This window comes from Anser brachyrhynchus (genome assembly GCF_964034855.1).
Source record: "Anser brachyrhynchus genome assembly, chromosome: 16".
NCBI lineage: Eukaryota > Metazoa > Chordata > Aves > Anseriformes > Anatidae > Anser > Anser brachyrhynchus.
Genome location: NC_137734.1, coordinates 358,277 through 381,355, shown reverse-complemented (window position 1 = coordinate 381,355; position 23,079 = coordinate 358,277). Strand labels below are relative to the sequence as shown.

Genomic DNA, 23,079 nt, shown 5'->3' with positions numbered 1-23,079 from the left:
CTCTGCTTCCAGTGTGGAGATTAAGCAATTTCTCTTCACAATAATCAGTTTTGCATTCAGCCAGCTTTGTGCTGGAGCCAGGGCTTGACCCCAAGTTTCTGTCTGCACAGCCAAATCATCTCTAATCTTGGTTCTACACAGAGAAATAAGGAGAGCAAAATGCACCAAGGGAGGAGTTCTGTTCCAATGAAAGGATGCACATTTCCTAGAATGTCATCTACTACAGACTCTGCATGCTCCCCAGACTGCCCAAAAGCAAGCTCTGGGCTACAACACCCACCCTGTACAAGCAGCAGGGATGTCTTGCAGGAGGCAGCGTGTTCTGGATTTGGGCTCATGCCTGTGTGCACCAGACAGCTGTTAAGCAGATCCCAGGGAGCTCAGGAAGGGAGTCCAGAACTCAGCTAGTTTTAGCATCTTCTGTTACAAGGTGAAGCTCCTGCAGTTCCCAGGGAGTTGGCTGGGTCCATCCTACCTCCTCTGCAGCTGCAGGTCTTCTCCTTCAAGACCAGACTCTGCTCAACCCAGGTCTTTTGGAGTGATCAGCATTAGGGTGTCCAAGCAGAGGCCGAGCCTCAGGTGTCAGACACAGCAGCCTGCAAGCTCTCAGCCCACGGTTTCTTCTTGAGGTGACAGGACAGCAATGGGACTGCAGCAGTATTTGCAGCTCAGGTCCCGTCCCAAAGCTGGACTGTACTTGGCTAATTCCGATGTACACATGGCAGCTGCCCAAAGCAACCGAGTGGTGAACATGGAGGGAGTTAGCAGAAATGCTTGCAGGCAGCACTATGAGCCCCTGCCTTCCTCTGTCCAGGTGGACCCAGTGCATCGCCTCCAGCCGCTGCTGTCAGCCCGGGGGCAGGACAGTGCTCTGCTCCCTTGGGAACTGCATGGGGAGAGCCCACAGCCTGACAGGCAGAGCCCTCTCCCCTTCCTGAACAGCCTCCTACAGCACCAGCTCAGACTGTATCCTCTGCACCCTGACAGCAGCATCCGACAGCCACCTCAGCTGGCACTGTGCTGGTCGGTGTCTGTGACAGCCTCTGAGGGAAGAGGCAGAGTCCTGCCACCTGCAGAACAGCTGCATACTCTCTTCTGACACCCAGTAACCCCAGAGCAGGTGAGGTTTCTGGAGATAAGTCATTTAAAGCTGCCCTTGCAGCTGGTCCTGCCATGCCATGTCAGGGGAGCCTAAGTGAGACTGTTGGGTCAGTTTCCATTTTGCATGCGTTTCCTCCAAGTGCAGGAGCTCCATGCCAGCCTCAGGCTGGTGCTGTGTGTGTAGAAAACACCACCATCTTTTCCAGGAGCATAGCATAGGCTCAGCCTGGCTCCATGGGCTGGGGTTAGCTCCAAATACCACCTCTGCCCTTACACATCCTAAACTCTTGTCTTATCATCCTACCCAACTTACACCTGCCATTTTTTGATCCATGACAGCAATGCTTTCCCATAAGCATCCACTTTTGGCCACCGTCAAGACAAGGTCCTGGAACAAAGAGGCCTTGATTCCACCTTGAGGTAGTCTTATAGTCTCAAGCAGAAGTTCACAGTGAGTCGATGAGTTCACGGAGGAGACCAAATTATGCTGCCCTGGTCCCAGTGCAGAGCACAAGACAGATGTCTTGCGAAGCACTCCCAGCTACTGTTCGAGAGTTTGTGCAATTCTCTCATTATTTATTATTCCCTCTTAGGCAGTGGGAAATCAAATGACTTTCCCTCCCAATTAGTACTCCTTCATTATGCAAATGATGTCCTTTGATCTGTTCCTGCTGTCACAGAGCGGATCTGACCGTATCTGTTTTACTCCTCTTTATGCTCCAGGAAGGTACCCACCTCTGAGAGCTGGGACTATGCTTCCGGCAAGGAGTGGGAAGCTGCGGTTGATTGCTGCCTCCAGTGAGAGGAAAAACCACCCACTTGGGCACCCCCTGGCACAAGCCCCAGTGAGGTCTGGAAGACAGGAGCATGACACAAAGAAGAAGGGGGTCACACCTTTCACTTTTCAGGCTGGGCAGAGCAGCAGAGATGAGGAATGAACAGCAGCTCCCTACAAACCTCTGAGCTGAAGCATAGCCCTGCTTCCTGGGTTGGCGCCATCCCAGCAGAAAGCACAGTTGAACCAGGAGCACTGGTGATCTGGGGAAACGGAGCAGAGGCCAGACATGCTTGCCAGCAGGTCCCCAAGTTTTGACCTTGATATAAGTCAACCCAAGCTGTTCTCAAGCTTCCCAGACCTCCTGGCCCTGCTCTGCCACTGCAGGAGACTGCATTCATCCACATCCAGAAAGGCAGTAAAGGCATGCTCCCCATTCACTCTCATTAAAATACCCCTCAGGTCTAGTGGAGATCATCTGTCCAGCCCAGGGATAGCAAATGTTACTACCAATACCAACTATAAAAAAAGCCACGATCACAGCTGCAGCAAGCCTTGCTACCACAAAAGGAGTACTCCCACTGTGGCAAGGAGGCAACTTTACCTCCCCAGCCCTAGGCATCATCCCAGGTTTTGCATCTGCACACCTTCCTGAAATTCACACACCCAGGTCCATGACCTGCCCCATCTCCCACTGCGTCCTGTACCTCATACTCTGCACCAGGGCCACTGCAGAGCAGCACAGCAGCCTCTGAACATTCACAGAACATGCCTGTCCCATCCCTTGTGCTACCTGTTCCTTTGTAAAGCACTGATAAGCTGCAGGAAAAACAGGAGGAAGCTGGGGACTTGTAGCAGCAGCTGCAGCTCTGCATTCACACTGCAGACTGTGCAGCAGCACCATTTAAAGATGCTGTGTGAAGCTCTCCTGCCCTTTTAGCTGGGCCATCTCCAGGGCTAGGCTGCTGCAGAGCAGCCCTTACACTCCCCAGTTTGGCCAGGCTACAAAAAGCTCCAAGGTTGTCACAGGCAGAGAGACATCAGCCTGGTAAGCAGGCTCTTGGCTCCAGCTCCCCTCTCTGAGCATGAAGCTTGGAAGCACATCCCACGCCGTTCATAGCACTTCTTTTTACTTTTAACTTCTGAGTATTTTAATTTGCAGGAATTGCCTCCTTTCATGTTGTGAAACCGTGTTTCTTTCTCGCTCTGATCTCCAATTTCGCATAGAAACTGTCTCCTTTGATATGTCTTGTTCACATCAGTCTGTGATCAGGCAGCTCCATAATTGTTAGTGATTTTAAAAGAATTGGGATCCTTGTCTAATACTCAGAGTCGAGAATTCCTTCCTTTTTAAAAGTTGTTCAAGCAAAATAGATTAATTTAATTTCTTTCTTCCCTTTGGGAACAGGATGCTTCTTCCTGCTTTGCTGCCCACATGCTGCCTTTCATTTCTCCAGGAGCACATGGCTGTAGTTCAAGGGGTCACCATCTGACTCAGGAGCGGATTTGTGCAGGTAAATGGAAGAGGATGGAGAGCTTGGGATGCCTCGTGAGAGTATGCTCTCCCATCCGCCAACAGCAACCCAGGCAACAGCAACTCCTGGTGCAGGCAATTCCTGCACTTCTGTAGCTGCTGGAGGCCATGCGCCAGCCTCACAATATACTGTACATTAATCATGGAGAGCCAGAGCTCTGTCCTGAGGCAGTGCAGACCCAAGCAGCATCCCCTGAGCTCAGCTTCCAGGACACCTCCTTGGCCAGATCTTCCTGCATGCATACAGCAGCACCTGGCAACTCACACAACCTGCCCAGCCCCTTGCACAGCTCAGCTCTGCTCCCCAGGGGCTCTCCTCTCTGCTGCGTGCTGCCTTCCTGCCACCATCATTCCCCTGTCCATCCCTTGCTGGCAACGCTGGGCAACCTGCCTTATCTTTGATGCCAGTCAGTCTTTTGCAGGCTGCCTTTTACCTTGACACAGCCTTCAGAGAGCAGTGATTTATAGTTCCCTGCTGAAGCACGTGCCTGCACACACCGTCTGCTATGCATTCTGGCTCATCGATGGGGGATAACAACCTGATGAGGGCAGGGAATAGAGTGACATCCTGGGGCCGGGCAGTGTCCCCCCCTCCCCAACCCCCCCCAGTGTTGCTCAGCAGTCTGGGGACCCACTGGTGGGCCAGCACAGGGGCTAAGGGCAGTGATACAGCATCCCCTCCCTGTATCCCTCTCAATGCTCAGGAGAGCGCAAAGCTCACTGCCCCTACCACTGCCGCTGGGGGATGGACTCGCGCAGCCTCACAGCACCTGTCCCAGCCTGCTACTGCTCGGCACACCATCCAGGCTGACGATCAGCAGGCTTAAAGATATCTGGCAGCAGGGGGAAGGGCAGGCTAGCGGTAGCACAGAGGAAGCCACTCTTCCATCACATCGGGCATGAATTCCCTGATCTCAGCAATGCCTGGCCCCTTGGAGGAAAGCCAGAAATCAGTCAAGAGGGCTCAGCAGTACTGCACAGGGATGCTCAAGGGAAGAGCCAGGCAGCCATGGGGCTCTGGGTGAGCAGCAAAGCTGCATTGTGCAGCAGGAGGGGCTAGGGCACAGGCAGGCAGAGCAGGAGAGAAGGCACTCAGGTTAATGCAAACCACAGGTAGCTGTGGGCCCCTTGGCATGCAAGGGCTCGTTCCCATCCCCTGTCCACAGCATCCAGGATCCAGGGGCTGAGCAAAGGCACAGTGGGCAGCCGGCACCTCCCTGATCCATCTCCAGGGCACAGCTTAGGGCTGAGACTGAGCGCACAGCCACAGGCTGGCAATCAGCTCAGAGGATTTATTCACTTGTTTTCCTTAAGCTACCTTATTTATTTGTCCCTCTTGGCTCCTCAGCTCTGGTCTCTGCTGGAATCCATGCTATTTGCAGCCTGTTTTGTGGGGTACAGCAAGCTCAAGGCTTGACAGGGGAGGCACAGGTTTCCCTCCCCCCTGCTGCCCAGGAGACCTACCAACAGGGGACAGCTCAGCCACGCTGCCGATGTAGGGCCCCTCCAGGAAGCGCGGCTCGCTGTCGTTGATGTCCTGCACCTTGATGATGAACTCGGACTCGGGCTCCAGCAACTGGTCTGTCTGCCGGTCACGGGCCTGAGCCCGCAGCGTGTAGAAGGTTTTCTGCTCCCGGTCCAAGCGCTCGGTGGCGTGGATATCACCTGTGATCTCATCGATGAGGAAGATGGTCCCTGCACCCTCCCCGGAGATGGTGTACTTGATGGAGCCGTCCCCCTCATCCGAGTCTGAATGGATCTGCCAGGGAAAGAGGGAGAGAGTGGGAGCAGGCTGGGGCCATGCTCATGCCCCACAGCTGTGGAGCCCCTGCGCAAGGTGCCCCCAGCCCCTGTGTGACACCCCATCCACTCGCTTTGCCACCACTGGACTGGAGAACCACACAGAGCACCACGATGGATGCCCATGCACGTGGTGGTGGGGAAACACACCACAACATCAGTCTTGCCTCTGTCACTATAAGCTTGGCAGATCACAAATGCTGCTGGTACCCAACCACACCACATGCCAAGTGACAACCCCCCCCCCATCCCCCAAAAACAAGGCTCGGAGATGCTGACAAAGGGAAGGACAACTCAACAATAGCCCTCAAAAAAGAGGCTTTCCTGTGGTCAGAGACAGTGTCTGAGGTCACCTCTCCCATGCTGCACAGCAGACTGGGGTATCAAGGTAGCTCAGCACCAGCATCAGCCCCCCACCTACCTGGCCAGTTGCCCAAAAGCCCACCCTCCTTGCCCACTGCTTTGACCACAGCCACACTCACCATCCAGGCACTGGTGCTGGCAGGCCCCCCTACCTGTGAGCATCACACCCAGAGCCAGCCTGGACAAAGCCTGCAGTGAAACAAGGCAAATCAGGCCTGCATTCAGAATGAAAAACAGACCCTGGGAAAGGTGCTTTTGTAGTCGATCTCCACTTCATTTTCTAATTAAGACAATGTTTGGAATTAGGAAAAGAAAGGGTAAACAGCAGCTCCCCATGGACTAGGAGCTGACTGGAATCCAGGCCAGACGTCCAGAGGTAATTTTATTGGTGGCATTAAACTGAGTTACGAGGTTTTTACAATCCAGCCACTTATGAGAAATCTATTAACAGTAACTGGACAGGCAGAATGCATCTTGACAGAGAGCAGCACGGGTCTTAATTGGGACAATCCATAACAGGACAGGGCCCCCGAAAGGTTTCATCAGCTGTCTTCGTTTGGTACCTGCAATTTCTGCTTAGAATCAGCAAAGTTCCCCACCCCCTCAAAAAAAAAAAAAAAAAGCTGTCCATTAATCGGCTAATGAAATATGAAAATGTTTATGGGCCATTCAATCTTCCAAACTGCAGTTCTATAATCCACCTTTCAGACATACAGCTCTACCAGCAAGAATTTATACCAGAGATGCCTTTTTTTTTTTTTTACGATGCCTTCATTATATTTGTCTTGTTAGATACAGTTTATATATTTATTTCATGAGCGAGGTGCCCACACATCAGACAATTTAATGCATTTTATACAACTGTTCTCCTATTACTTCCCATGCTGAAACACCTCCCTAGGTTTGCCCAGGATGTGGGCCTTTGCTCAGCTAGTGTCTACAGCCATGAGCCCAGCAGTGTCCTGGGACCACTGTGATGATCTGGGACCACTGTGCAGACCTGCCAGGGCAGCGGCTCTCAAAGCGCCCACAGGGATGGTCTGCCCTGGTCTGCAGGAGCATCCTGCCCTGGAGATCCTGCACCAGCCCTCTGGCTGCTGGAGAGCACGCTGCCTCCTCCATGATATAATCTCCACAACGTTCACTATTACTCCATCAGAGATCAAGCTTTTCAGACAGAAGGTGCGCCTGATCTGTTCAATATAGGTAACAGAAACCCGCATTTTCCTGCTGAACACCAGCCTCATGATTAATAATGAGGCCAGAGATCAACCACCCTGCACCACACTGAGCTCTCAGCACATCCTCTTTACATATTTGCTCATTGCTGACTGCTTGGAGCAGACACCAGCATCCCCGAAAACTGGAAAGCAAGGAAGAAAAATGGAGCCTGGGCTCAGGGGGCTGTAGAGATTGATTTACAAGGGAAGATTAGAAGAGCTAAATCTGTGCTGCTTGGCTAAACAACAACTAATGGGGGAGGGCTGGAAAACTGACTACAGGCATCTGGGGGGAGATGCCGCAGAGCGCAGGCCCAGAGCACGTCCTGGGGATGCTCACTTCTGCCCGGGCTCACAGAGCGCCACGCTCCCACGCCGCCACCAAGCAGGACAGGCGAGCAGAGCTGGGCAGCCCTGGTGCAGCACAGACCCTGAACCTCAGGGGCAGCCGTGCCCGGAACCCCCCCCGCATCCCCACCCCTGTTTGCCTCATTCTCTGAGAGGGAATCCTCCCCCATGGCTCAGCTCCTCTGCCCAAGGACAAGAGTGCCCACAACAGAGTGCTTCAGTTTGTTAGACAGGAAATAGTTCCCTTAGCCTAAAGGGCTAAACCCAAGAATTTTATGAAGCCATTAATTACTTGCTAATAATTAAAACAAAATTAAATGTGAACAGAGGTGCACATTCCTTATTAAAAGCGATTAAACAGGAAGCACAGATACACAAATAAAAATGACTTTGGGGCTGGAAAAGAAAGAAAATCAAACAAAAACTAGCCCGTAATAAAGGCGCACTCTGTTTGCTCCAACTCATAAAGCCTGAGTTCATCAATTTTCTTTAAATATTAGCAACTTAATTAAATCTCCTTTTTTCTCCCTTTAATCCCCTCCTCTATCTAAAATAGATCTGTCCACATGCAGAAGTTTGTAACTAGTGCTGACCCCATAATTCTATTAAAAAAAACACACACACACAAAGAAATCCACATCAAACTGACAGTAGCCTCAGGGGAAATTACAGTTCAGAAGAAGGATTAACTAGAGAACCCAGATTTTATGGAAACGGCATTGGCCCTTCGAAGAACACGTGGAGGTGTGGAAGAGGCATCCATGGAGGGCAAGCCCCAGCCACGTCACTGGGAGCCGCAGCGCCGTGTCTGCAAGGCTCCCGCACTCAGCCCTGCTCCTCAGCTGGCTCAGCCAGAGGGCTGGGGGCTCCCAGCCTCCCCAGGCAGGCACCACAGCTTCTCCCAGGCACAGAAAGAGCCTGGCCCAGGCTGCTTTCAGCTCTGTGGAGCAATATCAACAGGGAATTGTTTTTGGTGCAGCTTGGTTTTTATTCTGAGTGGGGCGGGTGATGCGTTGAATGATGTGAAAGAGACTGTAAAATGGGTTAGTTTTAGGTTCCTGGGTTCATTTTGGAGATGAGGCTGTTGCTAGGCTACCTCTGGAGTTTGACAGGGCCTGATGCTTCGAGTCACCTCCCAGAGGAGCTGTGAATTAACTGTAACCGCATCGAGCGTCCTGGCAGAGGAGTGCGGCTTTCGAGTGTCTGCTGAAATGGACACAAATCACTGCTGAAATTCCACCTGGCCCACAGCCAAGAAGCCCATTTTCAAGCCTACTCCAGACTCACGACCAGACAGTCGAGGCCATCAGACAGCCCTGCTGCATGAGCTCTTGGGCATTTTCCTTTGGGGAGAGCCCGTGTCCCCACAGGAGCAGCTCTCCCCTGGGGCTGGTCCCAGCAGCTAGCGCTGCCTTCATCAGTATAAAAAGGGCGTCCTCCAAACACCCGAGAGCCACATGGCAGCCTCTCCACAACTCCTAGAAAAGGACAAAGCCCAGCAATCCCAAGGTGAACGGCTCACAGAATCACAGAATTGTAGGGGTTGGAAGGGACCTCCAGAGATCACCGGGTCCAACCCCCCCGCAAAAGCAGGTTCCTTAGAGCAGGCTGCCCAGGTAGGTGTCCAGACGGGCCTTGAATATCTCCAGAGGAGGAGACCCCCACAGCCTCCCTGGGCAGCCTGTCCCAGTGCTCCGTCACCCTCACCGGGAAGAAGTTCTTTCTCATATTGGTGTGGAACTTCCTGTGATCCATTTTTTGGCCACTGCCCCTTGTCCTGTCCCCACAAACCACTGAAAAGAGGTTGGCCAAATCCCTCTGTCTCCCACACTTAAGATATTTGTAAACATTGATAAGATCCCCTCTCAGTCTTCTTTTCTCAAGGCTGAACAGACCCAGGTCTCTCAGCCTGACTCCTCCAGCCTCAGGATGCCATGTCCATAACCAGCATCCCCCTGCCCCAGGAGGTCACACTCTAGGCAAGTAGCAAGCTCCCAATGACAGATCCAGTCCTGCCCTGCACAGCACTGTATTCTGCCAGCAAAGGCTGCCTTGGGTTTGCCAGCATGCCCCTCTGCAGGGTGTGATAGCAACAGCAAGAGCCAGAACAGCATGAAGAGTCACTCCCTTGCAGAGAGGTGAGGGACAACCAGGTCTTTTCCAGGTGGGGAGACCAGAACGCTCAGTGCCTGCTATCACACCTTCTCACAGCAGAGCAGGATGATTACAAGCCTGAACATTCCCAGCACCTCCCTAGGTAAGGTCATCGGTGCCACCGCCTGTGCAAAGTCCAGTGTGAGACCGGCCCCAAGGGCAGCAAGACAGCACGGTGCAGCCCCTGGCCAGTGCTAAGGAGCACCCACCCACAGGCCTGATGGGCAGACCCCTGGCAAGCTCTATCACCAGTGCTGGCCCTCATAAGCCCTCCAAGCCCTGCATATCTAGACAAAGCACCTTCCACACTGCGTTGTGCAGGCCAGCCTGAGATGCATCAATCCTGAAACAACCTCCCTCTGGCCACATGCAGGAGCTGGGTTTCCACGCCACAACTAAAGTGGGACATCTGCTCTGCCAGCCCCAGTCTGCTCAGATGGTTAGCTCAGAAACAGCTGCAGCCTGCAGGTCCAACAGAGCACAGTCCTTCCAGGACCAGCAGGGAGCCTCAGGGAGGAATGAAGGGAAAAAAAAAAAAACCCAACAAAAAAAAACACACACAAAAAAAAAACCACAAAAAACAGCACATCATCCCCATGCTGAAGGGACTACAGGATGGGGAACTGAACGACTCCAGGAAGACAAGGCTGTGCTTATTGCAGCAACTGCCAGTGCGGGAAGTTCCTGGTGCTCCAGCAGCACTTCAGCTCCCAGACAAGGCATGGAGCAGTGTGAGCAGATGCCCATCGCACCGGCCCAGCACGGTCTGCATGTCTGCCTTCCCAGAGACAGGGCTGAGCCTTCCCCACTGCCCCCACAACACCCAGCGCTGCACACCGCGAGCTCCTACAAACCCAGTCCTTAGGGTACTGCCTCTGTGAGCAGCCTTCAGGCAGGGCCCCTCACCCCCACCAGGTTCAACCATGCTGCCAGCATGCCCTGCTCTGCACAGGCTTCATCAGCCCCCGGGATGCATAGGGTTACCTTACCTTCCCCACGTACAGTGGCTCCGTGCCTGTGTACTCCTCCACCACAAAGAACTGGTTCCAGACCCAGCCACGCTTCACTCGCCCGCTGACCAGCAGTGCGGGGTCCCCTGGCTGCCCCAGGCCAGGACCCTCTGCTGCAGTGTGCACAGCCCAGGCCCCCAGCTCCTGGATGGCACAGAGCAGCAGCAGCATGGTCCACGAGAAGCCCTGCAGACCCTTTGCCATTGCACTCTAGGAGGCTTTTGGACAGGCAACTGGCATCCTTAGGGGAAGAGTAGGAGGAAAGTCCACACCAGCAGCATTGGGCTCACCAGTCACTGCAGAGCATCCCCATCCCTGCTGCATGCCATGTCCTGCAGCTGGAGCCCTCCCATCCCAGCGGGCTAGAGTCACATCTGCAACTGCAGGCGTTCCAGACCACCCACTGCTAGCATGAGAACAGTCAATGCTGTTGCCTCACAAGCTGCTCCTGGGTCTCCAGAGAAGAGTCTGGCAGCTGGCATTTGTCCCCAGGGACAGGGCTGCACAGCTCCGAGCTCAGCTGCCGGCGGCCTTTCCAGGGAGCGGGGTCACTTGCAGCTTGCCGCCTGCCCCGCCACAGGCAGGCAGCTCCACAGCCGTGCATGGGGCACAGCTGCCCAGGACCAGAATCCACCGAGCGCAAGGGACAGCTTTTCCACACAAGGTTTCCCAGAGAAGTTAAGAGGACGAGCTGCTGTGGCCAGCCTCTGCCTGTGCTGTGGTGGCCTGAGGGGTCCAGCAGCACAGGGACCTGTGCTGTGCGCTCTGCTCACGAGCCCATTTGTAATTCCCGTCTTCAGGGGGGTGACATCCCAGCACCTGGTGAAGGGTCCTTGGCCCAGCTGATGCCAGTCGCTTCCATCCTCTGCCAGCTCACACAGGGAGGCGAAGGGCAGCCAGCAACATCCCCAGGAGCCTGGAAAATGCCAAGGTGTCAGTGCTGGTACGAGAGCAGGGCTCTGTGCCCCCCCACTGCCCCTGCACCCTCAGTCAGTACCCCTTCCCCCAAAAAAAACAAACCTCCCAGGTGCCCCACAGCAGTGCCTGGCCCTGCAATCCCTGCCGGGCCTGCAGGGCCGACAGGCGGGGGTGGGTGTGGGGAGCAAGCAGCAGATCTCTCATTGCTGCAGATGCTTGCTCCAGCAGGGACCAAGAAGGTCCAGCTCCGAGAGTGCCTCTCACCATGCTGCCCCGTTCGCCAAGGAGGCACGAGCTCTCCTGCCAGCCAGGCCTCACCACTGCTGCCGCTGCACAGAGCCAGAGCTCACCAGGGCTGCGTGCAAAGGCACAGCTTGCTCTGAGGGATGCCAGCACCTGATGGTGGGACGTGCTGGCTGTCCTGCCCCCTCCACCAGTCTCGTGTTCCTGACACCTCACTTCTGCACCTGCAGGCTAGGAGAAAAGCACCTGTTCAAGGGCTCACCACCTGGCTGACAGTAAAGAAAACATTTTTTAAGAAAGGGTTCTACAGTAAGTTTCAAGCCACACTTGAGATACTAAGGATAGTGACATGAGACCTGGGGCCAAGGGTAAACTGCATTCGACAAGCAACTAAGCTCATTGGAAGCTCAATGGGGAGAGGGGGATAGGTATACAGCATCCGTCTCTCCCTCTACCAACACCCTGAGGTTCCTGAGATTCCACCAGAGCTCTGCAACACCAGCCACAGCCAGAATTGCTCGTGAAGCATGCGCACCTTCACTACTTTTCCAGAGACTCTCCTGTCATCTCTTACTCTAAATAGCAGAGGGAAAAGAGGGACTATCCTGGACCATGTGCACGAGGCAGTAGATAGGCATCTGCTCCCTAGAGAAGGGCAACTGGGCAGCTGCCTGGACCATGCTCTGCGCAGCCCCCTGCATGACTCTAAACAGCCCTAGCAGTTCAGAGCAGGGAAAACTAGCAAATATTGCCTTAGCCCTTCCTTGCACTTGCCATTCCCCTATTGTGACCGCAGCTACAGGGCAAATTCTCAAAGCATCCAACAAGCTGCACTACTCGTTCTGCATTTCCTTGTCTGGGCAAACACTGAGAAGCACAGGGCATTTGACCTGAGGAAGTGCCTGACACCATTCAGTACTGCCTATCAATGGCTCACATGTAGTGTGTCATGCAACGCGCACAGATATATTCACACACAAGGGCTCACACTCATACTTCATCACATGCACAGCTAAGAGCACTCATGTACACAGTCACTCCTTTTTGTCCATATTTGTGCCTTGTTTGGGTGGACACATGCCAGTTCTCCCTCAACATACGCATGCTGTATTCTGTGCACACATGCGCATATCTCACACATGCAAGCCCTGTGTGCTTCATGCTTCAAGGAGCACAGAGTCTCCAGTGTATTTCTTTGTTAGGAATCATGGTGCAGAAGTACTAACATTCCTTCCCACCCCTCTCCCCTGATGGGCAGTTTCTTATTAAGACACCTTCATACCAACTACATAAGGTTGTTGGCAACGGCAAAGCTCCCTCTTGCAGTCAGGCCTCCCCACGCAGGAGCAATTCTTGCCACTGCTCCAGAAGGGCCAGTTACACTTGCCAATATAGGGGCAAAAATCCCTATAATCAAACATGACAAAATATTTAACATGGCAGACTACATATAGGGGAGTAGGATGACTTGTATACAGATGGACTGGCTTGTTCCTTCCCACTGTTATAAGTGTGTTAGGGTAAAGCAACTGCACCTTTCATGTATCAAACACAGATGCAAAAGTCCCTACTCTAGAGCTGCCCCACCTGCATCAGACGTCAGAGCAGGAGATTCACAATGACAATAACAGGACACATACAAAACTGTTTAATCATTCTTGCATGGATATATAGAAGATACATAAAACAAGATACAGAGCATCGCTGCCACAAACAGTCTCTCTCCAATTTCTCACATCTGGGAAATTTATAGCTATTTTAGAGTGAGTTCCCCAGATAGTGAGAGATGTCAATAAACTGAATAGCACAAGTCATGCCAGAGCAAGAGCTTCAAGCCAGCATCCAGGGCATACAATAAGTTTGGGAAGAACCCCCTACCCAGCATCTCTGCCCCTGCTACTCCGCAGTACTTTTGCAGGCAGTGCTTCCAGATGTGTCCAAAGTCCCTGTACAAGTACATTGTACCTGATAAATGCAGATGCCAGAAACAGAACTTAACAAATAGCCCATTTGTCCATGTTCTCAAGGTCTACTACATAAGCAGAGCCTTAGGGAGAAGCAGTCACCAGCTGTAGACATCTCCTGCTGCCTGCCGTGAGGCCCTCTCTTTCCTTGCCATCCAGGCTGCTCCATAAAGCCCTGTCAGAAGCCTTACAGGGCAGCAATGCCACCCACTACCAGACAGAACAGTTCTGCAATTACTGAAGACCTCCTGAGCCTGCGGCAAAGCTGAAGGAAAGCCAGCACAACGGTGAAGTGCAGGCATGATAAGTAACATTAGCCAGCAGGCAGCACCAACGCTGGCTCAGTGAGGGCGGTAGGAGCCACCCCTGTTCCTCTCACCACGCCATTCCGCACCGTGACCTGACTACCCGAGCCATACAACAGAGACTAGCCCTGTATGCATGCAGGGATGGCATTGCACTGCCACCGTGCATTTTCTTTCAGCCTCACCAGAGTTACAACGCATAAATGGAAGCAACTAAATCCAAAACACTGTCAATAAACCAGTAAAAGCAGCAATTTGAATGCACACACTAAAGCAAAGCAGAGAAGCGTACGCAAGGGCAAAAGGCGCCGCAGTAGGCGAGCACAGCTCCAGCGGGGCCACTCCCCAGTTGGCGGAGGAGCTGGCCCACAGTTCCCAAGGCAACTTGCTCAGCCCTGTTGCATCTCAGCACTCTGCCGAGCTGCGACTGCCATGGAGAGGAGCATCCCGCTGAGCGCGCATGGGCTGGGCTGCCGTTGCTGTGGGAACCACAACCTTGTGTTTTGAGTCCCAGCCATTATGCTGCTTGTTACATTTAACAGATTTCTCATCTTACTGCTATGCCTGAGCTAATGTGGTTTGCTAGGGGCTGTCTCATATTGCCGAAGTTCAGCTACATTCAGCTGAGCTGTTTGCAGCCTCTTCCTATGGGTTGCGACAGACACGGCGCATCCCAGTCTCTCTCAATGCACCTGCCAAGTACTTGGGTCCCAGATTCTACCCAGCCCAATGCACACTCCAGATCTTGATACTCAGAGCCACCTAGAAACAGACACAGAGACACATCTCTGGCTAGGCTCAATGCCACAAACTAGATTCTTCTCCACCCATAAATTCTCAGCCTATTTCTCTTCTGTCAAAGCTTCAGTCACAGCTAGGGTCAGCGTTGAGTCACTTTTCAGCATGCACACCTTTCTTTCTGACTGGCACATCACAGAGCTCTTCCAGAGGCAAAGAACCCAGATCCCCAAGCCCTGCTTGTGTATTTGTTGCAGCAGGATTCAAGGTACCCCCATAGCACCACAGAAAGTTCTGAGCACAGCATTTATTTCCTCACACTATTCAAGAACGTTCACCAACAGCTGGAAGTGCCACTTCTCGCTGCCACACGTGAGCAGCAGAGCCATAAATAACTAAGTGGGAGCTGCTGCAGCCAGACTCAGCCCCCAGCACAGCATCCTGAGCAGACAGCAGCCCACAGCTGCAGGTGCACAGCACACATGCACCCACATGGCCGCACGCCTGGGCTCTTGCTGTGCCAGGCAGGCTTTCATGCACGCAGCAAAGCACTGGGCTCTCGCACCACCCTGAGATGCCCTCCCTCCTGCTGCTGCTGCTCTGTCATCCCCGCTTCCCAATTATCAGCACAGCTCCCCCTCTCCTCCCCGCAAGAGCTTGTGCAGTTTGTCGGTGTGTATTTGGCACAGTCGTACTGTACATCATGTTGACAGTAGAAATTACATCCTGAGCTTATGTTTTACACTCTGCACTGTCAGAACTCACCGCAGCCCAGTGATCAGGACAAATTGAATAGCATCCCGTCCGTGTCAATATTTATTTCATTTTACAAATGCAGCCTGATGCAGGGGAAAGAAGGCAGGGGAAGGGGAAGACACTGGCAGGCAATAGCAGATGAAAGCAGCACTGCCTGATGCATCACAGCCCTGCAGTGTGCTGTAACATTGCTCAACACGGCTGCAGTCCCAGAGCTGGGGGAGTGGTGCTACACTAGCCCAGAGCCTGCCATTCTGGCCAGAAGCCACTTAGTGCCCTGGGAGCTCACAGCACTCCCCATGCCTGCAGCCATGTTGAAAGGTCTGACACACCAGCATCGTTCCTGAGACAAGCCCTTACAATCATCAGAAAACACAGAGCCCACCATCAGCTCTGAAGGATGCAGCAAGGCAGGAGAGCTTTTGCATGCCTGGAGGCACTCAGCTCCACAACGCCCTGTGGCAGAGCATCACCTGCCTGTGACAGTGCCAGGCCTGCTCCAGTGGACATGAGGAAGCAATGGCTACGGCAGGAAGGTGGCTGGTCAGAAACGACAGCTCAGCCCCAGTCCCCTGGAGCACAGACATGGCCTTCAAGGCTCGGTTAGCCAGGGGCTGGACTCATTCAAACAGGGCATCAGCTACCCAGCTCCAGCCAGCCCACAAACACTGAAGGGGCAAACCACAGCACCGCAGGGACAGCCTGCAGGATGGCTGGCTGCTGCTTCTAGCACAGGCATGTGGACACCCAACCTCACTGCTGGAGACTGGGAGCCTGTGGACTCTCATGCTGCCAACATCTCCTCATGCTCTGCTCCCCACTGGCTTCCAAAGTGCAGAGCAGGCAAGGACAAAGGCACTGGGGAAGAGCTGCAGCATTCCTGCATCCCAGTCTTGTTAGTCTGGAGCTAGTTCCTCAGTAGTCACGAGGAAGCCACATTGGTCTAGCACTGCTCCATCAGCTTTGGCACTAAGTATAGCTGCCACACAGGGAAAGTGGATAGAAGAGCATGGGAAGACACAAGGAGAAGGCTGGAGATAGATGTAGAGCACAAACGCAGCCTTGCCAGCAGTTCACAGTGATGCTTCCAGCAGGCAGGACTACAGCACCTTTGCAGACAACCCAGGACAGGAGTCAGAGAGACAAAAGTTCCTGCTAGGCTCCCCAGCAACCAGCCAGACGTGCATCAGCATTGGAGTGGCAAGAAGAGTACAGCTTCACACTGACAGCTTCTTTCCCAAGTACATAAGCCCAGCTGGAAACCCCCTCCAAAGAGGGGGGCAGACCTCCAGTACCAAGCAGACCTCTCCATTCTCTGCCCAACACCTCCTGAATCAAATGTGCTTTTACCCAGGAGCTCAGCAGGCCAGCCTGAAGGGCAGCTCTGCCATCTCCTGCACACAGCAACGACGGCAGAGAGCAGGGAGCCCAGCACCACACACACTCACCAGCTGTTTCAGCCATGAGGGAAGAGCTGAGGCCTCCTGCAAACATAAGCACAACAGCTCTGGGGCCCACACTAGTGCCAGCTCAGAGTCAGCATCCCTGGCCACACGGAGCCCCACCTGCCTCACACCTTGAGCATGGGTGGCATGCCAGTCCAGCCTCAGACAATTCTCTGGGATACGGGACAGCAAAAAGCCTGCCATTACTTTACCAGCAATTTTTTTTCTCACACTGCCTGCAGTGCAGCACACAGCGTGTAACTGTGCCTCCTCCTGTTAAACAGGATTCAAATCCACTTAATGCTCCCTTTCCTGGGAAAAGGAACAGGCTGGCTAGTGCATACTTCCACTATCTGATGCATGGAGGCAATACAAGCACGGCAAGGCTGCTACAAAGCTTTAAGATGGTTCATAATCTCCAGGCCTAGGGCTAAGACATGAACTTGGGCTCTCTGGAGCTCACTTTCTGTACTGGATATTGTAAGACAAGATGAGTTTTTTTTTTTAAAAAAAAAACTTTTATGAACTTCTCTTCAAAATCCAGAGAAGAGGGAGGAGGCAGTTTTGCCAGACATGTGATGCTGTCAACTCCAGAGCAGGCCACATGGGCACACATCAAAAATGTATACAAGTGCCCGACAACCCCCACACTGCCTCTGATAACAATGCACCTCAGTACCACACCCACTGTGGACCACTGCACCATGCCCAAGCACCCATCTATGTGCCCTTATCTTCCCACAGCTCCTTCTTAGCATCCGAGAGGCATTTTAAAAGTACCCCTTTGGGCTGGACAACAGAATAGTCACAACACCCGTCAGCTTCAGCCCTACAGATTTGGAGATTTACAGATTTACGGATTTTCAGCCCTATCAGCTCTGCAGATTTAATATACTATGGACCAACATCACCACCATCCCCTCTGCACCATTACAGCCACCATAAATAAGTGTTTTTGGCTGGAATACATCATTTTGCCTCACAAATTCCATAAGTGACATCAACACTAGTGACAGAAAAGGTGCAGAATGCCCACTCACATCAAGAGCAGTTACGATCATAGCCACTGCACTGCAAGTTCCCATTCCATAGCAGATTCCATCAGTGACACAGCACTTAAGGTCCAATACTTTGGTGAAACAAAGCTGGACATCCTGTCTGAATAATGTGGTACCAGGGAGAGCAACTGCAGGCTAGACAGGTTGCCACCACTGCAAGCTCTGGAACCCCCCCTCACAGCATCCCCTCTGCTGAAATTCATGCACAAGGCACACTCTAATTCGGTGCCCTTTCCATAATCTCAACACATTTACCAATCAAGTAATATAGAAATGGCTGGAGATATTGATCTGAATGGCACTGTGAGTAAAAATGCTGAAGATAAGTGGCCAAGAGATTCAAAACTGTAACTGTAGAGGCTTTTGAAAGAGGATATTTAAATTACTTTTATTTTTGCTTACACAGCGAAAGGCCTTTGTAACCACAGCTACCAGATAAACTTATCCCAAGTGCAGGTCCAGACTTTGCAAAGCAATGTTTGATAGCAAGCTGCCTTTCAGCAAGTCTTCTGTCCTGATCCAGAGCACATGAAACAGGCAGATAATGATATAATGTCACCCCAGCCACAGCTTTGACAACAGGGAAGAAAGCCCATTATACTTAGTGAAAATTTAGCCGTGCTTGTTCTTGAAGTAAATCTCTTGGCTTCCTCCTTCTGTTTCCTTGGAATTATTCTCCCAGGGGACTTCTTCCTCTGCTTTTCTTCCCAGGTGAACTTGCACACACTTCAGGTAAAGCTCTTTTTCCAGAGGAATTTCTACTTACACAATGCTCAGGACCGTATGACTAAACACCCATTTTCTCCCTTCTTTTTAAGTTGCTTTAAGTTTAATTATTGTCCCCTCTGATGCTGCCTTTTGAAATTCCAATAAAATGGCGCAGCAACTGTCAGAGCAGGACCTATTCATGACCTTTTGACTTCTCATGCTCAGTCACTTTCTGCTATCAGACACACTGGGAGGAACAGTATTTGTTAAATGCTTGCTCTCATGCATGCAGTCTTTGGGAAAAAAAAAAGTTTTTTTCAAAGTTCAGGAGATTATTTCCTCTACATCTTCTTCGGTCCAAGTTTCAAAGAAATTTTAATTACAAAGAAAATCTCAAAGTCTGCCTTAGGGAAGAGGGTTTTACAGCCATAACGGTCTCGCTCTGCAGCGATTCTTTTCCAAAACGGAATTTTCATGCCTTGTCTACGTGAATACAATGCTTTTAATTTGCCTTTAAAAACAAATTCAGAGGAGGAGAAAGCAAAGACAACTTCCTCTTGCCCTGACTACATACACAATCCGCTCTTCCCAGGCCTGAGAGAAACCACCTCTAAGCCAAGAATGAAAAGAAGGTGTGGAGCGGCTCTGCGCCCAACGCACCCGCAGCCCAGCTGCCGCACTGAGCAGAGCAAGCTGCACCCGCCAGTTCCCAAGGGCAAGGAGCCAGCTCTGACTAACCAGGCAGAGTGGTCAGTCTCCAAAACAAATTGCTGTCCCAGCTGAGCAGGCAAAAGCTCTGCCTCTGGCTGCCAAGGAGGCAGGTTGGATGGGAGAAACCATAGCACCCAGAGAGTATTGCTGTCCACATCCAGAGCCTAGAAACTGCCTGACCCTGGGAACGGCAGCCACTGCCCCCAAAGCCCTAGAGCACACCAGGTGCTCCCTGTGCCCCATTCAGCACGGGTACTGCAAGTGCTTGCACTGCCCATCTGTTACACGCAGCTCTGCTAACCCCCACCAGTCACCCCACTCCCTGGACCTTCCCACCGCTCCCCGCGGGATCCTGCTTGCTGCAGTCACGCACACAACACCTAGCATAGGTTCCGAAGAGAGCAGTCAGAGGTGTTTCCCTCCCTTATCCCAGAGAGGAGGTCTCCCCCACCTCACAAATCCCCAGTCAGCTCCAGCAGCAGCAGCCTCTGACACCAGAGCAACAACACAGCCCCAACAGGCCCTGCCTCCACATCCCTCTGCCAGTTCAATGCAGTGCTAAAGCCTGAGCCTAGAGCAGCTCGGGGAGCACCCATCAGCACCGGCACAGCTGGGCTGTCGTTACTATAACACACATGCATTGGCATAGAGCACAACCCATGTAGCGGACACTGCTGCTGCTGCCACCCTGCCAAGCGTCACGTATCTCTGATCCAACGGGAGAGAGAAGGCTGATCCCAAAGGATGATTCAGGGAATCACAGGCCAGGCACTCTTTCCTGTGAACCTGACTAACTGCCTGAAGTACTAACAAAAAAGCAAAACAAAGCACTTGAGCACTCAGCGATGACAGGGCACAACTACTCTTTCCTTTGCATAGCAAAGCTGTGTGCTAGGACCCACTGATTTGCTGCAGAAGAGAAAGGAAACACAACCTATCTGTTCAGGTTCTCAAAGGCTGGTAGAGCAGGATCATTAGCAGAGGCAGCAGAAGAATCAGTTCTCAAGGGCTGAGTGCAGACAAAACCAAGAGGGTAAACACAAAAACAAACAACCAATAAAAAAAAAAAAGGACATGTCCCATTGCCACAAGCCCAGATCTGACAAAGATTGAAAGTGAAAAACAAGCAATGAGTTCAATCATGATCTGCCAGAAAATGCCAAGGGGGCCCATGTAGGAAGCAAAATCCATAAAAGACATGAGATTATATCCTAGCCAAGGCTATTGCAAGAAACTTGTGAAGGGCAGCACTGAGCCAGGGGACTGGCCAAACAGCAACTGACAGCCAGTGCCAAATTGGCATTGGCATTATCACCCAGGTGTAGCTGAAAGAGTACAAGGAGACACCATCCCTAGCTGGGCAAGACGAGGTGACATTGCTGATCCTGCAATGCCTGCCTGTAGCACTGGACATCAACTCAGCCACCACGCTTCCTGCACATCCCTGCCCTCGGCATGCCACCAAAGGCAGAAAGGGCATCAGGGATCCTTTGCATCCACAGACCAAGGAGGAGTGGTGCTAGCTACTGGGAAAACACCTGCAGCCACTGGCAGCATCTCTGTAACAGCTGCTGGAGTGGACTACGTTCCACCATGGGGAGAAAGCTTCAGAGGTCAGCACAGGTCTTTGATTTTAGGATCTGGATCTTAGACACATCTGAAATTTATCCCCTAACAAATGCCCTGTACAGAGTCGGAGTTGCATTCCCATCTTTTATGACCCACTGCACTTCATGAGGAGCCAGCAGTGCTCCCATACAGCAGGGCAGAGAACAGCCCCAAGCCTCCATTGCCACCACCAGAGCTGATCTCCCAAGCACAGTCCAAAGACATATAGAAACCACCTTCACTCCCCTCACCTCAGGTGAGAGTGCTTTCTATCAGCATCACTACACCCCACTTACGGCCACTCCTTCAGCCCCTGTAAGCCAGCAGAAGTGATGAGAAAGTAACGGCACAAGCACTGGGCTGCCTGAAGCAGGGTGAGTGGAATCAAGGCTGACAGACCAGACAAGTGGGCATCTGGATAGGAGTTAAAGGACAGATTAAAATAAAAGACACAAAATGGAATTCTTAGACTTTGAAAAATGTGGAAGGAATTGGGTTCTTTTAATCAAATGTTTGGCAGATGTATGAATTATTTATCACTCAATATTGTGTGCTTAAATAGAAAATTGAAGATGTTCACAGCTTTCTTGTCTGCAACTCTCTACCTCCCCTGCAAGTCCCCCCAAATTCCTACAGAGAATAACAAGTGGGTATTATTGAACCAGAAGGGTTCAAAGCAGCTTCCTTCAATTTACTGCTTGGGGTCTGAGGTCAGGCTCAGACTCAATACTCTAGTTAAATAAATACTATGGCAGGTACCCATCACTCTCAGGAAGGTCTTGCTGCTGATCATTCTTCTTCCCTATATATTTTAATACTTTTGGCAATTTTGTTCCTGGAAATCTCTCAGTCTTTATGATAGGAGACATGATCTCTCTTTCTAGTGTGTATGAGACAAGGGAAGTGTCTTCCTTCAGCAGCATGTTGCCCTTCCTAAGATAAGACCACGGTCATCGTAGCATCCACATGGAAGTTAGGAAGTCACAGGGAGAGAACAAGGGCAGTGAAAAGCAGAACAAGTCTTGGGGGATTTGCACCACAGGTCTCACACCTGCACCTTTAACAGTGCTTTCTGCCAGTATAACAGGACAATTAAGTCATTCACAGCCTAAATCAGAAGCAGACGCTGACGTTCTGTTGCTGATACCTCCGGCCAAAAGCAGCCTGTGAAGATGCAAGGGACTTCCTCAGCACCTCAGGACAAGCTCCGCAGCAGTAAACAGCTGTCAGGAAGGTGGAAGAATGAGAGTAATTAGTCTCTTCAATGCCAATTTCAGCCTGATCTTTCACACTTAAGAAAAGTGTTCCAATGCTTTTCTTATTTTCGGAGGAGCTCATTAAATAAGAATTAGAAACAAGATAGTAGAACAGATAAGAAAATTGTTTCTGCAACAATAACATGCCAAAATCCACTGCTCTGCATCTGCACTCCTCAGCCTCCTGATCTACCAGACCTGCCCCTGGAACATCCACGCCCAGCTGGGCTGACAGCACCACACCACCATGGGTCACTCCAAACTGCACTGCCATTGCCATCAAACCACCACCACCTGAGCAGTGCTGTCTTGCCTAAACACAGGCTTTGCTGGTATGTTGAAGAGGCAGCTCCAGGCCTAAACTTTTCTGCTCTCCAGAAATTACTGAGAAACCACAATGGGGAAAGAGAAGGAATCTTGGTACCACAGAAGTTGAGGAACCTGAAGTTGAACATTGTACAGTCTTATACCCCAAACAGGAAGCAAATATGCTTTGTTAAGAGACAGCACTGCTCAGAAAAATCCACTGCAGTTGGCAGATAACCCTGGTAGCTGGGTCTAATACATGAGAAGCACGTATTAGCTATCAGGACCGGAAAAGTAAATCTGAGAGTTGGCTTCTCCAAGAAGGAGGAGGAGTTCCAGTGGGAACTGAGCCACCACAGTTGCCCACCACAGAGCAACTGGAGCCCTCTGAGATCCCTCAGGTTGCACTTCAAGCAGAACCAGGCCAGTAACAAGGTGTTCCTGACAAGGGCCACGAGAGCCTCACAGACTCCAAAGGGACTCTGAATTGCCACCCAGGACTCATTCAAAGCAAAGCCCACCTCACCCTCAAAAACACAGCTAGGAGGAATTTGACCCTCTTGTTGGGTACCTACAAGCTGGAGCAAATGGGCCAGGTCTCTAAGCAGGCAATCCTCACAGCACACTGCTCACTGGTAAATAAAGGCTTTCTCCAATCTATAACAGACTAAAAGGTTACTACCTCCATGTAAGCAACGTACAGACAACAGCAATAGGCTAAATTTTGCATTCAGTCATTAATGATAGATGTATTATTT

At 51.8% G+C, this 23,079-nt stretch overlaps 1 protein-coding gene across 7 annotated transcripts in view; it reads right to left on the bottom strand.

The window, feature by feature from the left end:
* Positions 1–23,079, bottom strand: part of CDH22 (cadherin 22) — an 80,901-nt gene that overhangs the window by 42,942 nt on the left and 14,880 nt on the right. For 4 of the 7 annotated variants that reach the window (XM_080558498.1, XM_080558501.1, XM_080558502.1 and 1 more), the window contains exons 2-3: positions 10,285–11,221; positions 4,875–5,169 (exon numbers count right to left, since the gene is read on the bottom strand). In XM_080558498.1, the coding sequence (XP_080414624.1) occupies positions 4,875–5,169; positions 10,285–10,509 (520 nt within the window). In that variant the 5' untranslated portion in view covers positions 10,510–11,221. Of the gene's footprint in view, positions 1–4,874; positions 5,170–5,692; positions 5,763–10,284; positions 11,222–11,487; positions 11,503–23,079 lie in introns of those variants that run through there. The other 3 variants (XM_080558499.1, XM_080558503.1, XM_080558497.1) reach the window with 3 other exon arrangements.